Genomic DNA, 16,152 nt, shown 5'->3' on the forward strand with positions numbered 1-16,152 from the left:
CCACAACACCATCCATACAGAGATATCAGCCAGACAAGCCGAGATCCGTGCCTCCACCTGGGTTTCAGATCTGGGAAAAGACAGAATCTGTTGAGTGTCATTTGCATAGCTGTGGTAGGTGAAGCCGTGAGAGTGAATGACAGAGCCAATTGAGTTGGTGTACAGAGAAAAGAGGAGAGGACCCAGGATGGAACCCTGAGGTTCCCCGGTGGTGGGTTGACAGGGGTACGACATAGCCCCTCTCCAAGTTACCCTGTAGGTGCCGTTCTTTAGGTAGGATTCGAGCAGGGAGAGAGCAGAGCCTGAGACTCCCAGTTCTTGGAGGGTGTAGAGGAGGATCTGGTGCTTCACTGTGTCAAATGCAGCAGAAAGGTCCAGAATGATGACAACAGAGGAGAGGGAGGCTGCTCTAGCAGCATGATGTTCCTCAGTGACAGCGAGGAGGGTAGTCTCAGTTGAGTGGCCTGCCTTGAAACCAGATTGGTGCGGATCGAGAAGGTTGTTCTGGTGAAGGTAAGACAAGAGTTGATTAAAGACTGCACGCTCAAATGTTTTGGAAAGAAAAGAAAGAAGAGAGGCAGGTCTGTAGTTGTTCACTTCAGAGGGGTCGAGTGAGGGTTTCTTTAACCTCTTAAGGGGTGGGGGACTTTACTCGAAAATACAAAAATACCTACAAACGACATACCCAAAGTATATTATAAGCTGCTCTTCAACCATTTGCACCAGATGCATGATTTTGGTCTCATTAAAAAGATAACTCTCTTATTATTCTTGTAAAACATTGATTAATGTAATAGCAATTTAAATGTCTTCTGTTTTAATTATATAAGTTTCCTATGTTAAACAAGCCAACTGCCATTTGATGCTAACATAGGAGTGCCGGTCATGTTAATACAAGACAGACGCATCCTGATTAGACTGATACTGAACTAACAAAAGACAGGACACACCCAAATGTTTCAAATCCTGATCAAAACAAAAGACAGGACACACCCAAATCCTGATCAAACTGTTTAACATACTGAGACAGAATATTGAGTGTATCACCCAATACTCTGTTTACATAACTATTACCTTACAAGCATCAAAGGGCAGTTTGGCCCGGCCCCCTGTGTTTTTTCATCACCTCGTCTCCAAACCAAATTGTATAAAATGCCTATGTGTCTTCTTCCAACCTGTGCCCTTCCATAGACTACGCTGTATTCTGTGAAACAGGTGCCATTTTGTGGCCACAAATAAATGCACAAAGATAACTCTGTCTCTATCACCATGTATTTGATTTTATATACATCTCTCCAGAGTAAAGCAGGAAAACATCCACAACATTAATCACTCCAAGTGCTTCTAATAGTGGTCTGAATATACTGAATTTGAAGAAAATACACTCCGCCTGAAGTTTGTTGTGTTATGAAGTTCACCTTCAAATTTCATATAAAAGGGATAAAGACTTAAACATATTAGACAGGTTTTTCTAAGAATAACACCAGGCGTTCACAAGCTGTGCATTTGGAGATATTATAATATTTATTGATAAAAAGGCCATAAATAATTATTGACCTTTACTATAAATAACTATTATATACCCAATTATCCCTGCCATACTAGTAGGCAATCCACCGGTTTCCTGCTGAGAGCCATGGCCTGAGATTTTGAGGTGCCGATACTCATCCCAACCGCTTCACACTCGGCTGCGAACCGATCCAGGGACTGCTGAAGGTCACAGACCGATGACACCATCAGGACCACATCATCTGAAAAGAGCAGCGATGAGATCCTTAGGCCACCGAACTTTACCAGGGAAGCTGAGAAGTGTGATACCTCTGTAGTTGGCACACACTCTCTGGTCCCCCTTTTTGAATAAGGGATCCACCACCCCGGTCTGCCACCACCTAGGCACTGTCCCAGACTTTCACACAATGTTGACGAGGCGTGTCAACCAAGACAGCCCCTCAACACCCAAAGCTTTCAGCATTTCTTGACGGATCTCATCAACCCCTGTGGCTTTGCCACTGTGGAGTTGTTTGACTACCTCACTGACCTCCAACAGGAAGATTGACGATGGTCCCCCATCAGCTTCCAGCTCTGCCTCTACCATAGAGGGCATGCTTATGAGTATCCTTATGTTCGAACATGGTGTTTCTTATGGCCATTCCATGACTATCACAGAAGTCCAACAACAAACGACCGTTCAGGTTTAGATCAGGGAGGCCGTTCCTCCCAACCACGCCTCTCCAGGTGTCTCCATCGTTTCCTACGTGCGCGTTGAAGTCTCCCAGCAAGACTTCGGAGTACCCTACTGGAGCTCCCTGCAGGGCTCCATTAAGGGCTCCAAGAAGGCCGAATATTCTGAACTGCTGTTTGGGGCATAGGCAAAAACAATAGTCAGAGTTGTCCCCCCATAACCTTAAGGCGTAAGGAGGGGACCCTCTTGTCCACCGGGGTGAACTGCAATGTAGTGGCGCTCAGCCAGGGACTCATGAGTATCCCCACACCGCCCGACACCTCACACCTTGGGCAACTCCGGAGAAGAATAGAGTCCAACCCCTATCCAGGAGTACGGTTCCAGAGCCAAGACTGTGCGTAGAGGTAAGCCCCACCAGATCCAACTGGTAGCGCTCCACCTCCCGCACTAGTTCTGGCTTCTTCCCCCACAGAGAGGTAACGTTCCACGTCCTCAGAGCCAGCCTCTGCTGCCCGGGTCTGGTCCGTCGAGGTCCCTGATCATCACTGCCACCCGTGTGACAGCGCACCCGACACCAGCAGTTTATCCCATGAGTGGTGGGCCCACAGGATGGATGGATGGATGGGAGGCATCACGTAGCTTCATTGGGCTGTGCCCGACCGGGCTCCATAACAATCCCGGCCACTCGCTGTCGGACCCTACCTCTGGGCCTGGCTCCAGACGGGGGCCCCGGGCTTCCTCCAGGCAGGGTCTCTCCTTCTCTTTCCCTCTGTATCATGAGGTTGTTTTGAACCATTCTTAGTCCGGCCCCTTGCCTGAGACCAATTTGACTTGGGAGACCCTACCAGGGACACCAGGCTGCAGACAACACAGCTCTCAGGTACATAGGGACACACAAACCTCTCCACCACGGTAAGGTAATGGTTCCCGGAGAGGATGCTAATGTTAATTATACAATATTTGTCTAGAATTTTGTCCCGCATTTATAGTATTATTGATAACCGGGTGACAGTTTAAGTTTGCAATAATTGAAGTTCCCTATAATAAAAAACACACCTTAAGTTCAAAAAGGTGAAGTTGAGTCGTACTGTGTTGTCTGCACCACTTATCAGTGATAAAAACACAGATGCCCCAGATGTATTTAAGTTTCTTGTATATAGTAACCACCAAAACAAAAAAAAAACACTTAAATAACTTTTATTGGTGTACATAATGCATATTTATTATTGTACACAACTTAGACAATGATTGACATTTTTTTATTTTGCCTTTATTTATATAGGTAAAATCTCATTGAGACACAGGGTCTCATTCTCAAGAGAGACATATTTTCTATACATACAATCAGCTGGTGATAATATTCAGTTTATACATCAAGTTAAGTATTACAGTACCAATCAAAGAGTTTTATAGTTCACAAAACAAAGCTAACTGCAAAGCAAATTGCAAAGGCTATATAAACAATTTTACAAATAATCTTTTAGATATTGTGACAATATCTAACATCTGTCTTCCATTAACTACTAAAGTGCAGACACGTGTTGAAACCTGCGTTTAAAAGACAAAGCTTGATTAATTTACTGATTATTTTCAGGTAATGCAATACCTATATTTGTTCTGGATTCAGAACCAGTGCTGTAAAAAATATTATGGCTCTTGCAGGTTTTCCAGAAACGTCTGTATTTCGCGACACATTCTGTCCTTGCCTTTGTCTCTTATGTTCTTTAGAACTTTGATGCTTTTCTCACGAAAGATGGATTGTTGCGGTATCTCTGCCGCCTTCATGTGGTATCTTAGTGAGCTGGTGCGATCCTGTCCTTGGAAGTTTAAATATTTTGCGTAGTTGTTGTAAAGCATCTGTTTGCCTGCCTGATCAAGATCACTTTTTAGCAGCTCCTGGTATATCTGCTTAGCTTTAACCTTGCCGTTAGTTGATTTGGAATATATATTTGCAAGGTCTATTTTCTTCCCAAGGGAAGAATGAGGGTAAAGTGAAATCACCTCTTCATGGAGACTGATTGCTCTGTCTACCATGCTTTGTTTTTGGGGACTGTCACTGAAAAATATCTTCCATTTGTAGCAGAGTGCAGCACATCTCATCAGATAACGCTCATCTGGATGGTTTTTCAGAACCTCCTCTGCCAAGTCAATGGCCTCATCAACAGATACATAGTTTCTGTAAACCCTAAGTAATGGTTTAATACCACTGTAGCTGCTGATAGGATTTCTCAAAACCTCCCTGGCTAGCTTACATGCTTCATCTTCAATTATTTCTCCTTTCTTAGCACAATGCTCAAGGTAGTGAACAGCAAAGTACAAGTTCTCTGGATCCTGTTCTTTCTCAGGGCGTCAACCTTTGTCAGGTAAGCCTCACTCTCTGCTGGGTCTCCCAGGTGGTGGTGCAGCCAAGCCAGGTTTCCGTAATTTACCACTAACCAGGGACCCTCATCTGCGTTTCTCATCTGACGGAAGGCCTCTGTAGCCTTGTTGAAGAAACTCTGGGCTTCTTCAGTGAACCCCAGCTTGTATTCCATGAACCCCCGCAGGTTGTAAATGTGACCCAGCCAGCTGTGTCCGTCCTCGGTGAAGAAATCCTCAAACCTTTCCCTGCAACGGAAAAGTTTGGACCTGCTGGTGTCCAGATCCCAGGTGAAGTGACACTGCAGGGCCTCCAGTTTGGACACCAGTGTTGTTTGACTCTGATACACACAGACACTAAATGAGGGAACAAGACACAGCTGGGAGAGAAAGGCAAATACACAGGAGGAAACTAATGAAGGGAACGAGATACACCTGGGGGAGAAAGGCAAATACACAAGGGCAGGAAGTAAAACAAGACATGACACAAGGGGAAGGGAACATTTCAAAATAAAACAGGAAACGCAAATCCAGCGTCGTGACACAGGGTGTTCCCAAGCCAGATGAGATATATAAATTCTATTCTATAATATAAAAATATTATTTCCTCAACGTGTTCTGGGTCTACCCCGGAGTCTTCAAGATTTGCACGGAAAACCGCAGAAGGAAAGCTTAATTTCCTCCGTATGTCTGAGCTTACATACCCTATGACTTATGCTGAGCCCAGCTACCCTACTGAGGGAACTTATTTCGGCCACTTTTGTTTGTGAACTCAATCTTTCGGTCACTACCCAAAGCTCATGACTAAAGGTGAGGATTTTGGATCTCTGGGGCTCAATAATAATAAGATATTAAGTACATCAGAATGATTGTCATTACTTGAAATGCAGAAGCAGTTTCTCACTTCATCATTCGGCTGTTTCCTTGACTCAGCAGTTCGTCTGGTTTTTGCTCTTGATGCACCTTTAGGTTCGCTGGTACAAAGTCAGATATGTCTAATTCCTGCTTTGCTGAAAATGATGAGATGTTGTTAAAGCACGCAGCTTTATATGTTCACACTGAAGTCGAAGTGAATGTCATACGTTTGCATTTTTGTTCTGTCTAAACACGCCCGCCTGACTATTGTTTCCCAGCAATAGAAACCTAAAGCCACATATCTGGAAAAACAATTAAGATATGACTCATTAAAGTTTGTCATTATATTTTCTCCTAAGTTTATTTAAATTAATTAGATTGTTTTTCTTCTTTAGAATATGATGCCACACTGAGTGAAATATTCAACCCAAAGATGCCACATTTTTTAATGGCTGCAGCTTCTCATAAAATTTTATGATTTCATAATATAAGCCTATTCAGTATGTGTATACACTGACAGAATGTCAGTTACCCTCAGCTTAATGTGAGGTGTAAAAAATGGCCTCTTGTCAAAATTAGTGGCCTGTCTGTTTCATATGCAATGGTGCCGACCCTGGTGAAAGTATGATGAGCTGGGACAGCGGTTACCTGGAGACACAGGTCATTTAGCAGGCGCTCTTAGACCACTAGGCCATCACCACCCTGCACCGTGCACCTACATTATGACGCTCTGCTGAGTAGGGAGAAATCATCTTTTAAGAGACTCTATTCACTGGTACAAATGTTCACTTTAATGGTTTGGCTCTACTCACATAAGCGTTGTTCACCTTGCCGTAACATTTGTCTAGAATTCTGTTCCGCATTTATAGTATTGTTAAAAACCGGATGACAGTTTAGGTATGCAAGGATCGTCATTGTGCCAACATACGCAGTCTTTAGATTAAAACGTATAGTTTAAAATCAAAGAAAGAAATGTAAAATTACTTTGTGGCAGTGGGGTGTGGTTAGGGCGCCGGCTGCTGGGGGAAGACGGGAGTGTCCCAGCTGGAGGCCAGAGAGCTGAACGGAATCAGGTAATCAGTCACATAAAAAATGCATGGTGATGGCCTGGTTCTGTTCATTTTCCAGTAGGCTGAGTCCTGGAGCCCCAGACATGGATTACCCAGAGCGAGAGAAATCCACAGGATTACAAGGTGCTGGACCGAGTCAGCAACCTCGGAGCTATCTAAAAAGCGCCTGATAAGACATGCATTTGTTTGAGTGTACCAATAAACAGCTGTGAGCCTGTCCCATGTCTCCTCTCCTATCTACATATCACCTGGCTGTAGATAGGGATTGCTACACTGGCACCTGAATAGTGTGAGGTAAATTAATCCTAATTGTATTAATCCACTCTGGAAAGACTATCATATGTATTTGTCTACCTCAATCAATATATATATATCTACACTACGAATATGTTTCTGCGCAATTATGTAATTTCTGCACCGAGTGTATTACAAACATAATAGGGGCACTTCCCCTGAAAACAGGTCAACAAACCATCACTTCCTGACTGCTGACGGAGGAGCGTGTTGGCGCCAACGGGGACCAATGAGGAGAAGGTCAACGCCTCCTCCATGTGTTAGATGCGATGCTTTTACAACTCTTTGTACACACTGGAGCGGAGCCGTGAGACAGCAACATGGGGGTTTTTGAGCCATGCAGTCTGTGGAAACGGCGATGCGAATTGTGTCCTCAGCTGAGAATATTTTCTATGTTTGACTTATCACGTTAATAAATATATCGATTGAACTAGAGGATTGCTGTTTTGATTCGACATTCAAGCTCCGAGTTCTTCAACTTTTACCACCCTTTAATTGGCGTCCCTGGGTGGGCTCCCGAAAGGAGAAGTAAAGAACGACAGCCGAGTATCGTTATCTGGTATTCATTGCACGTGCACAAGATCAGGTGAGAGTGAACTTAGAACGTAGATTAGGAAAACTTATTAATGAATGCCAGCAACAATGTTCGATGGTCATAGCTAATACAACTGCTGTTCAACGATAAAAAGCAATCTTGTATGCTGAAATACATGTGATAAGAGCAAGCATTGAAAATATTAATTGTGTTTAACGGTATTTATTAAAAGCCTTTGGAGGGCTCCAGCAAGGGTCTGGTTAGGGCTCTTGGTGAGCTTATATTTAATCAATAAAAGCCTTTGGAGGGCTCCAGCATGGGTCTGGTTAGGGCTCTTGGTGAGCTTATATTTAATCAATAAAAGCCTTTGGAGGGCTCCAGCGTAGTACTGGTTAGGGCTCTTGGTGAGCTTATATTTAATCAAAGAAAGCCCAAGGTGGGTGTCTGGTCTGGTACTGGATAAAGCTTACGATAAGCTTGCATTGATTTAGTTTAATACGAAAACACCTAAGGAAGGTAGCTAAGAAAACTTAGTTAGTTAAATGTTAAAGAAGTCCTAAGGAAGGCAGATAGGTATAGTTTAATTACATTACTTAAGGGAAGCCTAGCATTAGAAGCTAGTGTTGTAACGAAAGGAGAATATTGATTATAAGCCTGAATTACGTGACACCGATGACGATCGCCTCATAGTCTCAGAGACGTTATATATCATCTCCTTTGGACAAGCATAGTGTAAAATAAGAATGTTAAGATTTGTTGTATTGTTGTATTGTTGTGAGTAAAGTGTGTCTCAAGCAGGCCTAAGAAGAGGCTAAGCTAGCACTTATATTTAGCTAATGCATTGGAGTTTGTAGAACAGGTGAAAACTGTTCAAACTGACTGGTGGACGGTTGTGAAATCAAAGAGAACCGTGGAGTGTATGTGAAGTAGTTTTAAGTTGGAAAAACGTGAAAGAAGGAGACTTTTTTGTGAAAGGCCTCAGAGATTAGGACCAGCTAACTGTGGCCAAGTGATGCTGGGTCGCTAATTCCGCCTACTTGATGTTACGAGGCATGAGAAAGTAAATTGTAAATTGTCTAAACCTTGAGTCTTACGCTGGAGCATTTTGGGTGGAAATAAAATGCATAAGTGATGTAGTGACCGAGTGATTAAAACCAAAGATGCGAGTTTTCTCCAAACTGGAAGGAGAGAAAATTTAGAACAAAGAAACCTCCATTTTCTATCCTTCTTCATCCGGTGGGAATTCAACAAAAAACCCACATCCGGTTGATAGCTAAATGCCTCTGGTGGACAAAATTGAGACTACAACTAAAAGTTGTAGGACGGCAATTAAAGTGCACCTAAATTTAAAATCGTGCACCAGCAGACAAATTGGTAAATTACAATTAAAAATCCAATTGAATTGAGGAAAGCTAAAGAGAAGAAAAATGTGAAACCAGAACCCCAGAGGGAGACTGTAGACCGGACGTCACAAAAAGGACTGACAAGAGAACATGACTCCCCAGCAACGGGGATCCACACTTCCGGAACCAGGTCGTATATCTGCATTCACACACACTATCATAGTCAATTAAAGGAGGCTGAATTGTAAAGTGTAGAAAACTGTCTCTTATATGTTTTTGAGAAAACATGTTTAATAAGTGTGTGGATGACAGATATGTAGACTTTTTGCGTAATTCTGGAGCAGACAGAAATGATTAGAACAGAACAGAGTCGCAAAATACTCAGAATAAAGAGCGTAAAATAAAAACAATCAGCTAATGATAGATTACGTTCAGAATAAAAAATAATAATAAAAGACTTTAGTATCAGGCCATATTAGAGATGGTATCTGTTTAAGCAAGAAGTGTCAGAGAGAATTAGATCAAGTGTCAGGAGCAATCTATATTTCCAGTAAGGAAAACTGCCATATATAGGATGGCTGAGTTACTGAGAGTTACATGTAGTAAATAAAGTTGTAGTACCAAGAACATCCAGAGATCCAGAGAGCACATTTTTAATAATAGATATAGCAAACGCATTATTTTCCAGCTAAGTGGTAAAAGAAAGTCGGCTTTAGTTTGCTTTCCAGTATGGGGGAAAGAAGTGTGCATTTACACAATAATCCCATAAGGATATGATGAGCGCCTTGATATAATAAACTATAATTGTTCAAATCAAAAGTAAAGAATTTGAGTTACAACATCAGGCAGAGCACTTGAAGAGGAGAGGAAGAACTTAATTAGAAGCACCTAAACCAGACTAAGAGACAAATTAGGTAATTTCTGTAGAAGCTGAGTGCCAAATGATGCACTATTAATTAATCCTCTGTCAAAACGGATTTCTAAAAACCCTGTCAGCATCTGATAAGATAATATGGAATGAAACAGCTGACAAATTATTTAAGAAAATAAAGTTTTGGTAAACTCATCTGTTTTAGAAATACCAGACTATAAGAAGCCTTTTATTTAAAACAGCAGACTTTATGACATCAGTATTAACACAGAACCATGGAGATAAGAGTAGACCAGTGGTTCAATACTCTTCACAATTAGACCCAGTAGATAAGGCAATGCCTGACTGCACATAAGCAGTAACTGCAGCTTCAATGGCAGGTCAGGCCTCTGCATCAAGTGTTATTCAGGCCATTGACTTTAACAGTGACACATGCAGTGTCAGTTTTGTTTTCACAACCGCACCTGACTATAGAATAATGTACAACTTTGATCCATTTACATTATTACCAACAGCTGAAGACGGAGAACCACATGACTGAAGGACAGAGACGGACAAGGAACTTCACCAAGACCAGACTTGACTGACATTCCCTAAGAGGAGCCAGAGATAGAAATGTATGTTAACGGATCATGTAAAGTAACCTAGAGGATCCGAATGTGACAAGATCTCTGTAGTGACACAGACAGATGTATTAAAAGCAGAAGCTCTACCCAATCATCTGTCAGCAGAGCAGCAGAACTGATAGCATTGACAGAGACATGCAGATTAAAGAAAGACAAAGTTGTAGATATCTACACAGACAGTAACTATGCATGTTCAACATGTGCTTGCTCAACAAGTACAGAATAGCGGTATGGTAACATTGACTAACAAACATATTACTCACTCTAATAGAAGACTTATTGAAGGCAGTACAGCTTTATATAAAGGCACAACACATATGATAAGAACTGATCCAGTTTCAGTAGACAACAATATGTAAATGAGAAGACAAACACGCCAGAACACAAGACAGAGATATTGAAAGAGATGCAGAATGCAGCTACAAAGTAAGAACAAGCCGTTTGGACTAAGAATAATCACATACAAGACAGAGACGACTGTTGAAAGAACACTTGACCAGAGAAGAACTTAGTACTACCAAGAACATATATAAATGTGTGTATTGAGACACGGTATTTGACCATGTCTCAAAAGGGGGAGTATTATATTGAGTATTATATTAATAGAGTATATTCATAGCATTTGATTCAAAGGCCGAATGCCGACTCCAATAAAATCCATGCAGATGTGCTGAAACGGATATTCTGAACTAAATAAATATAAAGGAAATAAATATAGTTTAACGATTATAGACGTGTATAAAATGAGCTGAAGTATTTCCAACACATACAGTAGACGCTATGACAGTAGCTAAAGTGTTTACAGCTAAATGAACTGTAAAATAAGGTAATGTGTGTAAAGGATAATAATAATAATAATAATAATGATAATAATAAGCTTTATGTAAGAATTGCAGGCCAAAGTACTTGCACTGCAAAGACATAAAACATTAGACAGAATAAGAACATTTACGGTACAATAATCAGTGTTGATGTAAATAAGTGTGAAAGACTAATGGTATAAAAGAACACTGGAAATCATGCCAAGTTTCCCTATCTGTGCCAGGAAAACTATCAGAGCCATATTTAGAAATATACCACCATTTGGGAAGAAAGAAAGGAAGGAAGGAAGAAAGAAAGAAAGAAAGGAAGGTAGAGAGAGAGAGAATCCTGGTGACACCTGACACATAAATATATCACCACTCCTGTGAGAGACACTGACTCCATAAAGCGGAAACTGGACCTCTTCGTGGTGAAGTCTGACTACACAGGGAGGTGGTACCCATAGGGGCGCTTGTCTCACCATCAGTGAAGATTCAACAACCCGAAGTTTTAGAAGGGGACTGTGAAATGGGGGTCAGAGTCATCACAGGAGGGTGAGTATAGCCCTGTACACCTGAGACTGCACAACCACATCAAATTTGATTTCTGTGACATAATAACCTGTCCCTCTTCTCTAACAATATACAGAACAGATCAGGTGGGCAGAGGAGCACATCTGCGCCGCGGAGAGGAGTGACATGTAAGAAAATAAATGATTGTGATCCATTATTCCTTACCATCGTTTCATCGCATCCCAGAGATTAGAGACTGTTTTAGGCAGCTGAGGTTTTAGGAGCAGGTCCACAAGGACACTTTAGGATAAAGGTAGACAACAAGAAGACTGCAATCTCAAAGCAGTCAGTAGGAAAGGATATCAAGTTACTACAGTAAGAAATAGAGTAGGCATGGAGACAGGATATGTGGAGAAGAATATGTGGCTTGACTGCAAACTGTATACCACTAGCTCAGTAAATATATTGTGTGTGTGTGTGTGTGTACCAGTCAGGCCCCTCCTTGCTTTAAGCCCAGTCCCAGTACTACTCGGACCAATAACAGAGTAAACCTTTCTGCACAGTGTATCAGAACCACTCAGCCTAATTTGCAAAAATCTCCTTAAGAGATATTCAACTCACAGAACCGATAGCACAAGACTGAAATATGTGTATTGATGACACTGGTCGAGCGTTTCTATGTTTGGCCCACAACAGGTCAAACTCTTGTGAGCTTGAACTCGGTGGAAGAGAAACACAGCACCTGGGGAGAGCTTCAGCTCCACAGCATACAAGAGATGCAGTAGGAGTGCCCCGGGGAGTGCCAGAGATCAAATTGGAGCAGGTTTTGACTCATTGTTTTTATGATGGGCAACTACCAATAAGAATGTGGATTAATTACATTCATTGCATCTAACAGAGGTTTATTAATCATCACAAGGGATGCCGTTAAGGGACAAGCTGAACAACAAGCAGCTTGCAGCTTATTGACATGATAGAATGTCTTTAGACGTGCTCCGAGCAGAGAAAGGAGGTGTGTGTGTGCCATGTTTGGATCATCCTGTTGCACAATTATATCAAATAATACTGTTTCAAAGAGCTTAGTTACTAGAGCCTTACAAAGATCGACAACATTATATAAAGAATTAGCAGAGAATTCAGGGGTAGAGAATTAGTCTGGTGATGCTATGGAAAGAAGGTTCGGGAGATGGAGAGTTCTCATGTCACTGGTATCTTCAGCATTAATAGCTATATCAATATTAATTTGTACATTATCTCCACAGTTTATATTTTGTAAATATTTATGCAATTTTTATATTTATGTACCAGCTAACCCAGAGCAAATTCTTCTGATTCTGAATACTTACTGTATGTGGATGTTGTTCTATACCATGAATTAGAAGCCGCATGACGAGATTGATTGATTCCACAATAACAAAACAAATGTATACGAGTACAATCCCCTCTCCATAAATTTATGCAATTTGATAGAACTAGCCTGATCACAGAACGGAATTGCATTAGACATGTTGCTAGCTGAAAAAGGGGGTGTCTGTAAATTGTTTGGCTCTGTGTTGTACTTTCATCCCAAATAACACAGCCACAGATAGATCCATTACCAGAGCTTTGGAAGGTATTCTTTAGTAAAGTTGATGTTTTATACAGAAGGTATTTTTATTAAAGTTGATGTTTTCTACCAAAGGTACTTTTTATGACTGGAATAAAAACAAGTGCACTAAGAATGTATTCTTGTATACCATATGCTGAATTTGTACACCACGCCTTATATTTACTGGAGATTATACACACCATAAATGGTGTGTAAAGGGGGAATTGTGAGGTAAATTAATCCTAATTGTATTAATCCACTCTGGAAAGACTATCATATGTATTTGTCTACCACAATCAATATATATATATATCTACACTACGAATATGTTTCTGCGCAATTATGTAATTTCTGCACCGAGTGTATTACAAACATAATAGGGGCACTTCCCCTTTAAGAAAACAGGTCAACAAACCATCACTTCCTGACTGCTGACGGAGGAGCGTGTTGGCACCAACGGGGACCAATGAGGAGAAGGTCAACGCCTCCTCCATGTGTTAGATGCGATGCTTTTACAACTCTTTGTACACACTGGAGCGGAGCCGTGAGACAGCAACATGGGGGTTTTTGAGCCATGCAGTCTGTGGAAACGGCGATGCGAATTGTCTCCTCAGCTGAGAATATTTTCTATGTTTGACTTATCACGTTAATAAATATATCGATTGAACTAGAGGATTGCTGTTTTGATTCGACATTCAAACTCCGAGTTCTTCAACTTTTACCACCCTTTAATAGGGACAGGTCAGAGGAGGGGAAAAGCCCTTGCCACAATACGACGTGCCAGCGGGAGGATCGTGTCCTCCTGTGGGAGCTGCTGCAGTGCTCGGCCACCAGAGGGGTGATCCAGGAAACACTCCGGTTCGGCCACTGCCGATTGGGCTGCAGAAGATGACGCAGCCAGGTGCTGTCTCCAGCCGGGAACCAACTCTGCGGAGGACGTCGTCGGGCATGAGGCACTGGAGCAGTTCATTGCCGGACTGCCAGCCTCTTCAGCGAACTGGGTCCAGTGCTACCTCCCTGCCAACATTGAAGCTGCCGTCGTCCTTGTGGAGGACCACCTCTCCCTGCCTCGACGGAGTCTGGGGCACGAAGACCGGGCCACAGCTCCCCCACAGGTCCGGCCCGTTCATGCCTCAAGGAGTTTCCGGTCCTCAGCGGGGGCCGCTGGCCGCTACCATACTTTCGAGCAAGTAGTGAGTGTGGATGGCTCCCCACTAAACCAGAACGCCGCACTGACACACCCGCACTTTTCAGTGATTAGGGACAGGCTGTACCGTGTGAGCCGCGACACACAAACAGGTCAGGAAAATACACAGTTGTTGGTTCCGAAAAGCCATCATAACCCCATGTCCGGGTATCTAGGGTGTAAATTAAAAAGACAGTTTGCAGAATCAAACCATTAAATTATAGCCATTTGGATTAAATGTTTATGAAGAATTGGTCAAAGTACAATATCGAGCAGTTTATTGCTCTCGCTCGTTCTCTCTCTATACAGAGTGGGGATTTTAGATCATTTATTCTTTCATTGGGACAGAGTTCAACATCTTTATTCTTCACTGAATCGTCCAATTAAGATCCAGAGTCTGTGGCTTGGGAATGGCCGGGCAATTCTCATTTTCTCCAAGATGTCAGCCCCTAGGTCTGTGCTGATGTGATCTGAAGCATACATTAACCCTTTGATATGGTAGGTGTTCCATCATGTCCGGCTCCATCCCGATGGCTCGCCAGCTGCGTTTTATCTGTGCAAAAACTTATCAGAGTCCAGGCTTTTTCAGCGTAGATCTCTGGGTGGAGCTCGTCCTGGGATGGAGATTGGTATTTTTCTTCATCAGAGTGTCGACCTTTGTCAGGTAAGCCTCACTCTCTGCTTGGTCTCTCAGGTGGTGGTGCAGCCAAGCCAGGTTACCGTAGTTAACCACTAACCAGGAACCCTCATCTGCATTTCTCATCCGGCGGAAGGCCTCTGTAGCCTTGTTGAAGAAACTCTGGGCTTCTTCAGTGAACCCCAACGTGTATTCAATGAACCCCGCAGGTTGTAAATGTGACCCAGCGAGCTGTGTCCGTCGTCGGTGCAGAAATCCTCAAACCTTTCCCTGCTACGGAATATTAAGGACCTGCTGGTGTCCAGATCCCAGGTGAAGTGGCACTTCAGGGCCTCCAGTTTGGACACCAGTATTGTTTGACTCTGAGCAGCACTGATGGAGAATAAAAATAACAATTATTAAAACACATCATCAATAGGTTAATATAATATGCTCTGAGGTGTACAATGAGTGCATAGCCACTGTTGATGTGGAGAAAGGGAGGAGGGAAGGAAGGAATGGAGTAAGAAGCACTGAATAGACAGTCATAAGGAAAATAAAACATTCATCCTTTTTTCATTCCCTCTCACCTGCAAAATGTCCAGCACTTCCTGGGGGACCCCAGGGTGTTCCCAAGCCAGATGAGATAAATAATCTCCTCAGCGTGTTCTGGGTATACCCCGGAGTCTTCAAGAGTTGGATGGAAAACCTCTGAAGGAAAGCGCCCTTCCCTCCGTATGTCTCTGCTCACATACCCTATGACTTATGCTGAGCCCAGCTACCCTACTGAGGGAACTTATTTCAGCTTATTTACTTTTGTCTGTGAACTCAATCTTTCGGTCACTACCCAAAGCTCATGACTAAAGGTGAGGGTTTTGGATCTCTGGGGCTCAATAATAATAAGATAGAAAATACATCATAATGATTGTCATTACTTTAGATGCAGAAGCAGTTTCTCATCTCATCATTCAGCTGTTTCCTCAACTCAGCAGTTCTCTAAATATTAGACAGTTCGTCTGGTTTTTGCTCTTGATGCACCTTTAGGTTCGCTGGTACAAAGTCAGATAAGTCCAACTCCTGCTTTGCTGTCAATGATGAGATGATGCTGAGCAGGCAGCTTTATATGTTCACACTGAAGTCGAAGTGAATGTCAGACGTTTTGATTTTTGTTTTGTCTAAACACACCCACCTGACTATTGTTTCCCAGGAATAGAAACCTAAAGCCACATATCTTGAAAAACAACTAAGACGTGACTCATGTAGTGTATTTAAATTAATTTGTTTGCTTTTGTAAGTGTTCAATTTGGAAGACGTA

The 16,152-nt window shown here is 42.3% G+C and overlaps 2 protein-coding genes across 2 annotated transcripts in view; both read right to left on the bottom strand.

Moving 5' to 3' along the window:
* LOC115007578 (interferon-induced protein with tetratricopeptide repeats 1B-like) overlaps window positions 1–16,152 on the bottom strand; it is a 52,887-nt gene that overhangs the window by 13,086 nt on the left and 23,649 nt on the right. The window lies entirely within an intron of this gene.
* Window positions 3,506–16,152, bottom strand: part of LOC115007574 (interferon-induced protein with tetratricopeptide repeats 1-like) — a 34,252-nt gene continuing 21,605 nt past the window's right edge. The window contains exon 3 of the mRNA XM_029430511.1: window positions 3,506–4,513. Within this exon, the coding sequence (XP_029286371.1) occupies window positions 3,830–4,513 (684 nt within the window). The 3' untranslated portion in view covers window positions 3,506–3,829. The remainder of the gene's footprint in view (window positions 4,514–16,152) is intronic.

Source organism: Cottoperca gobio, chromosome 4, assembly GCF_900634415.1.
Source record: "Cottoperca gobio chromosome 4, fCotGob3.1, whole genome shotgun sequence".
Classification (NCBI taxonomy): domain Eukaryota; kingdom Metazoa; phylum Chordata; class Actinopteri; order Perciformes; family Bovichtidae; genus Cottoperca; species Cottoperca gobio.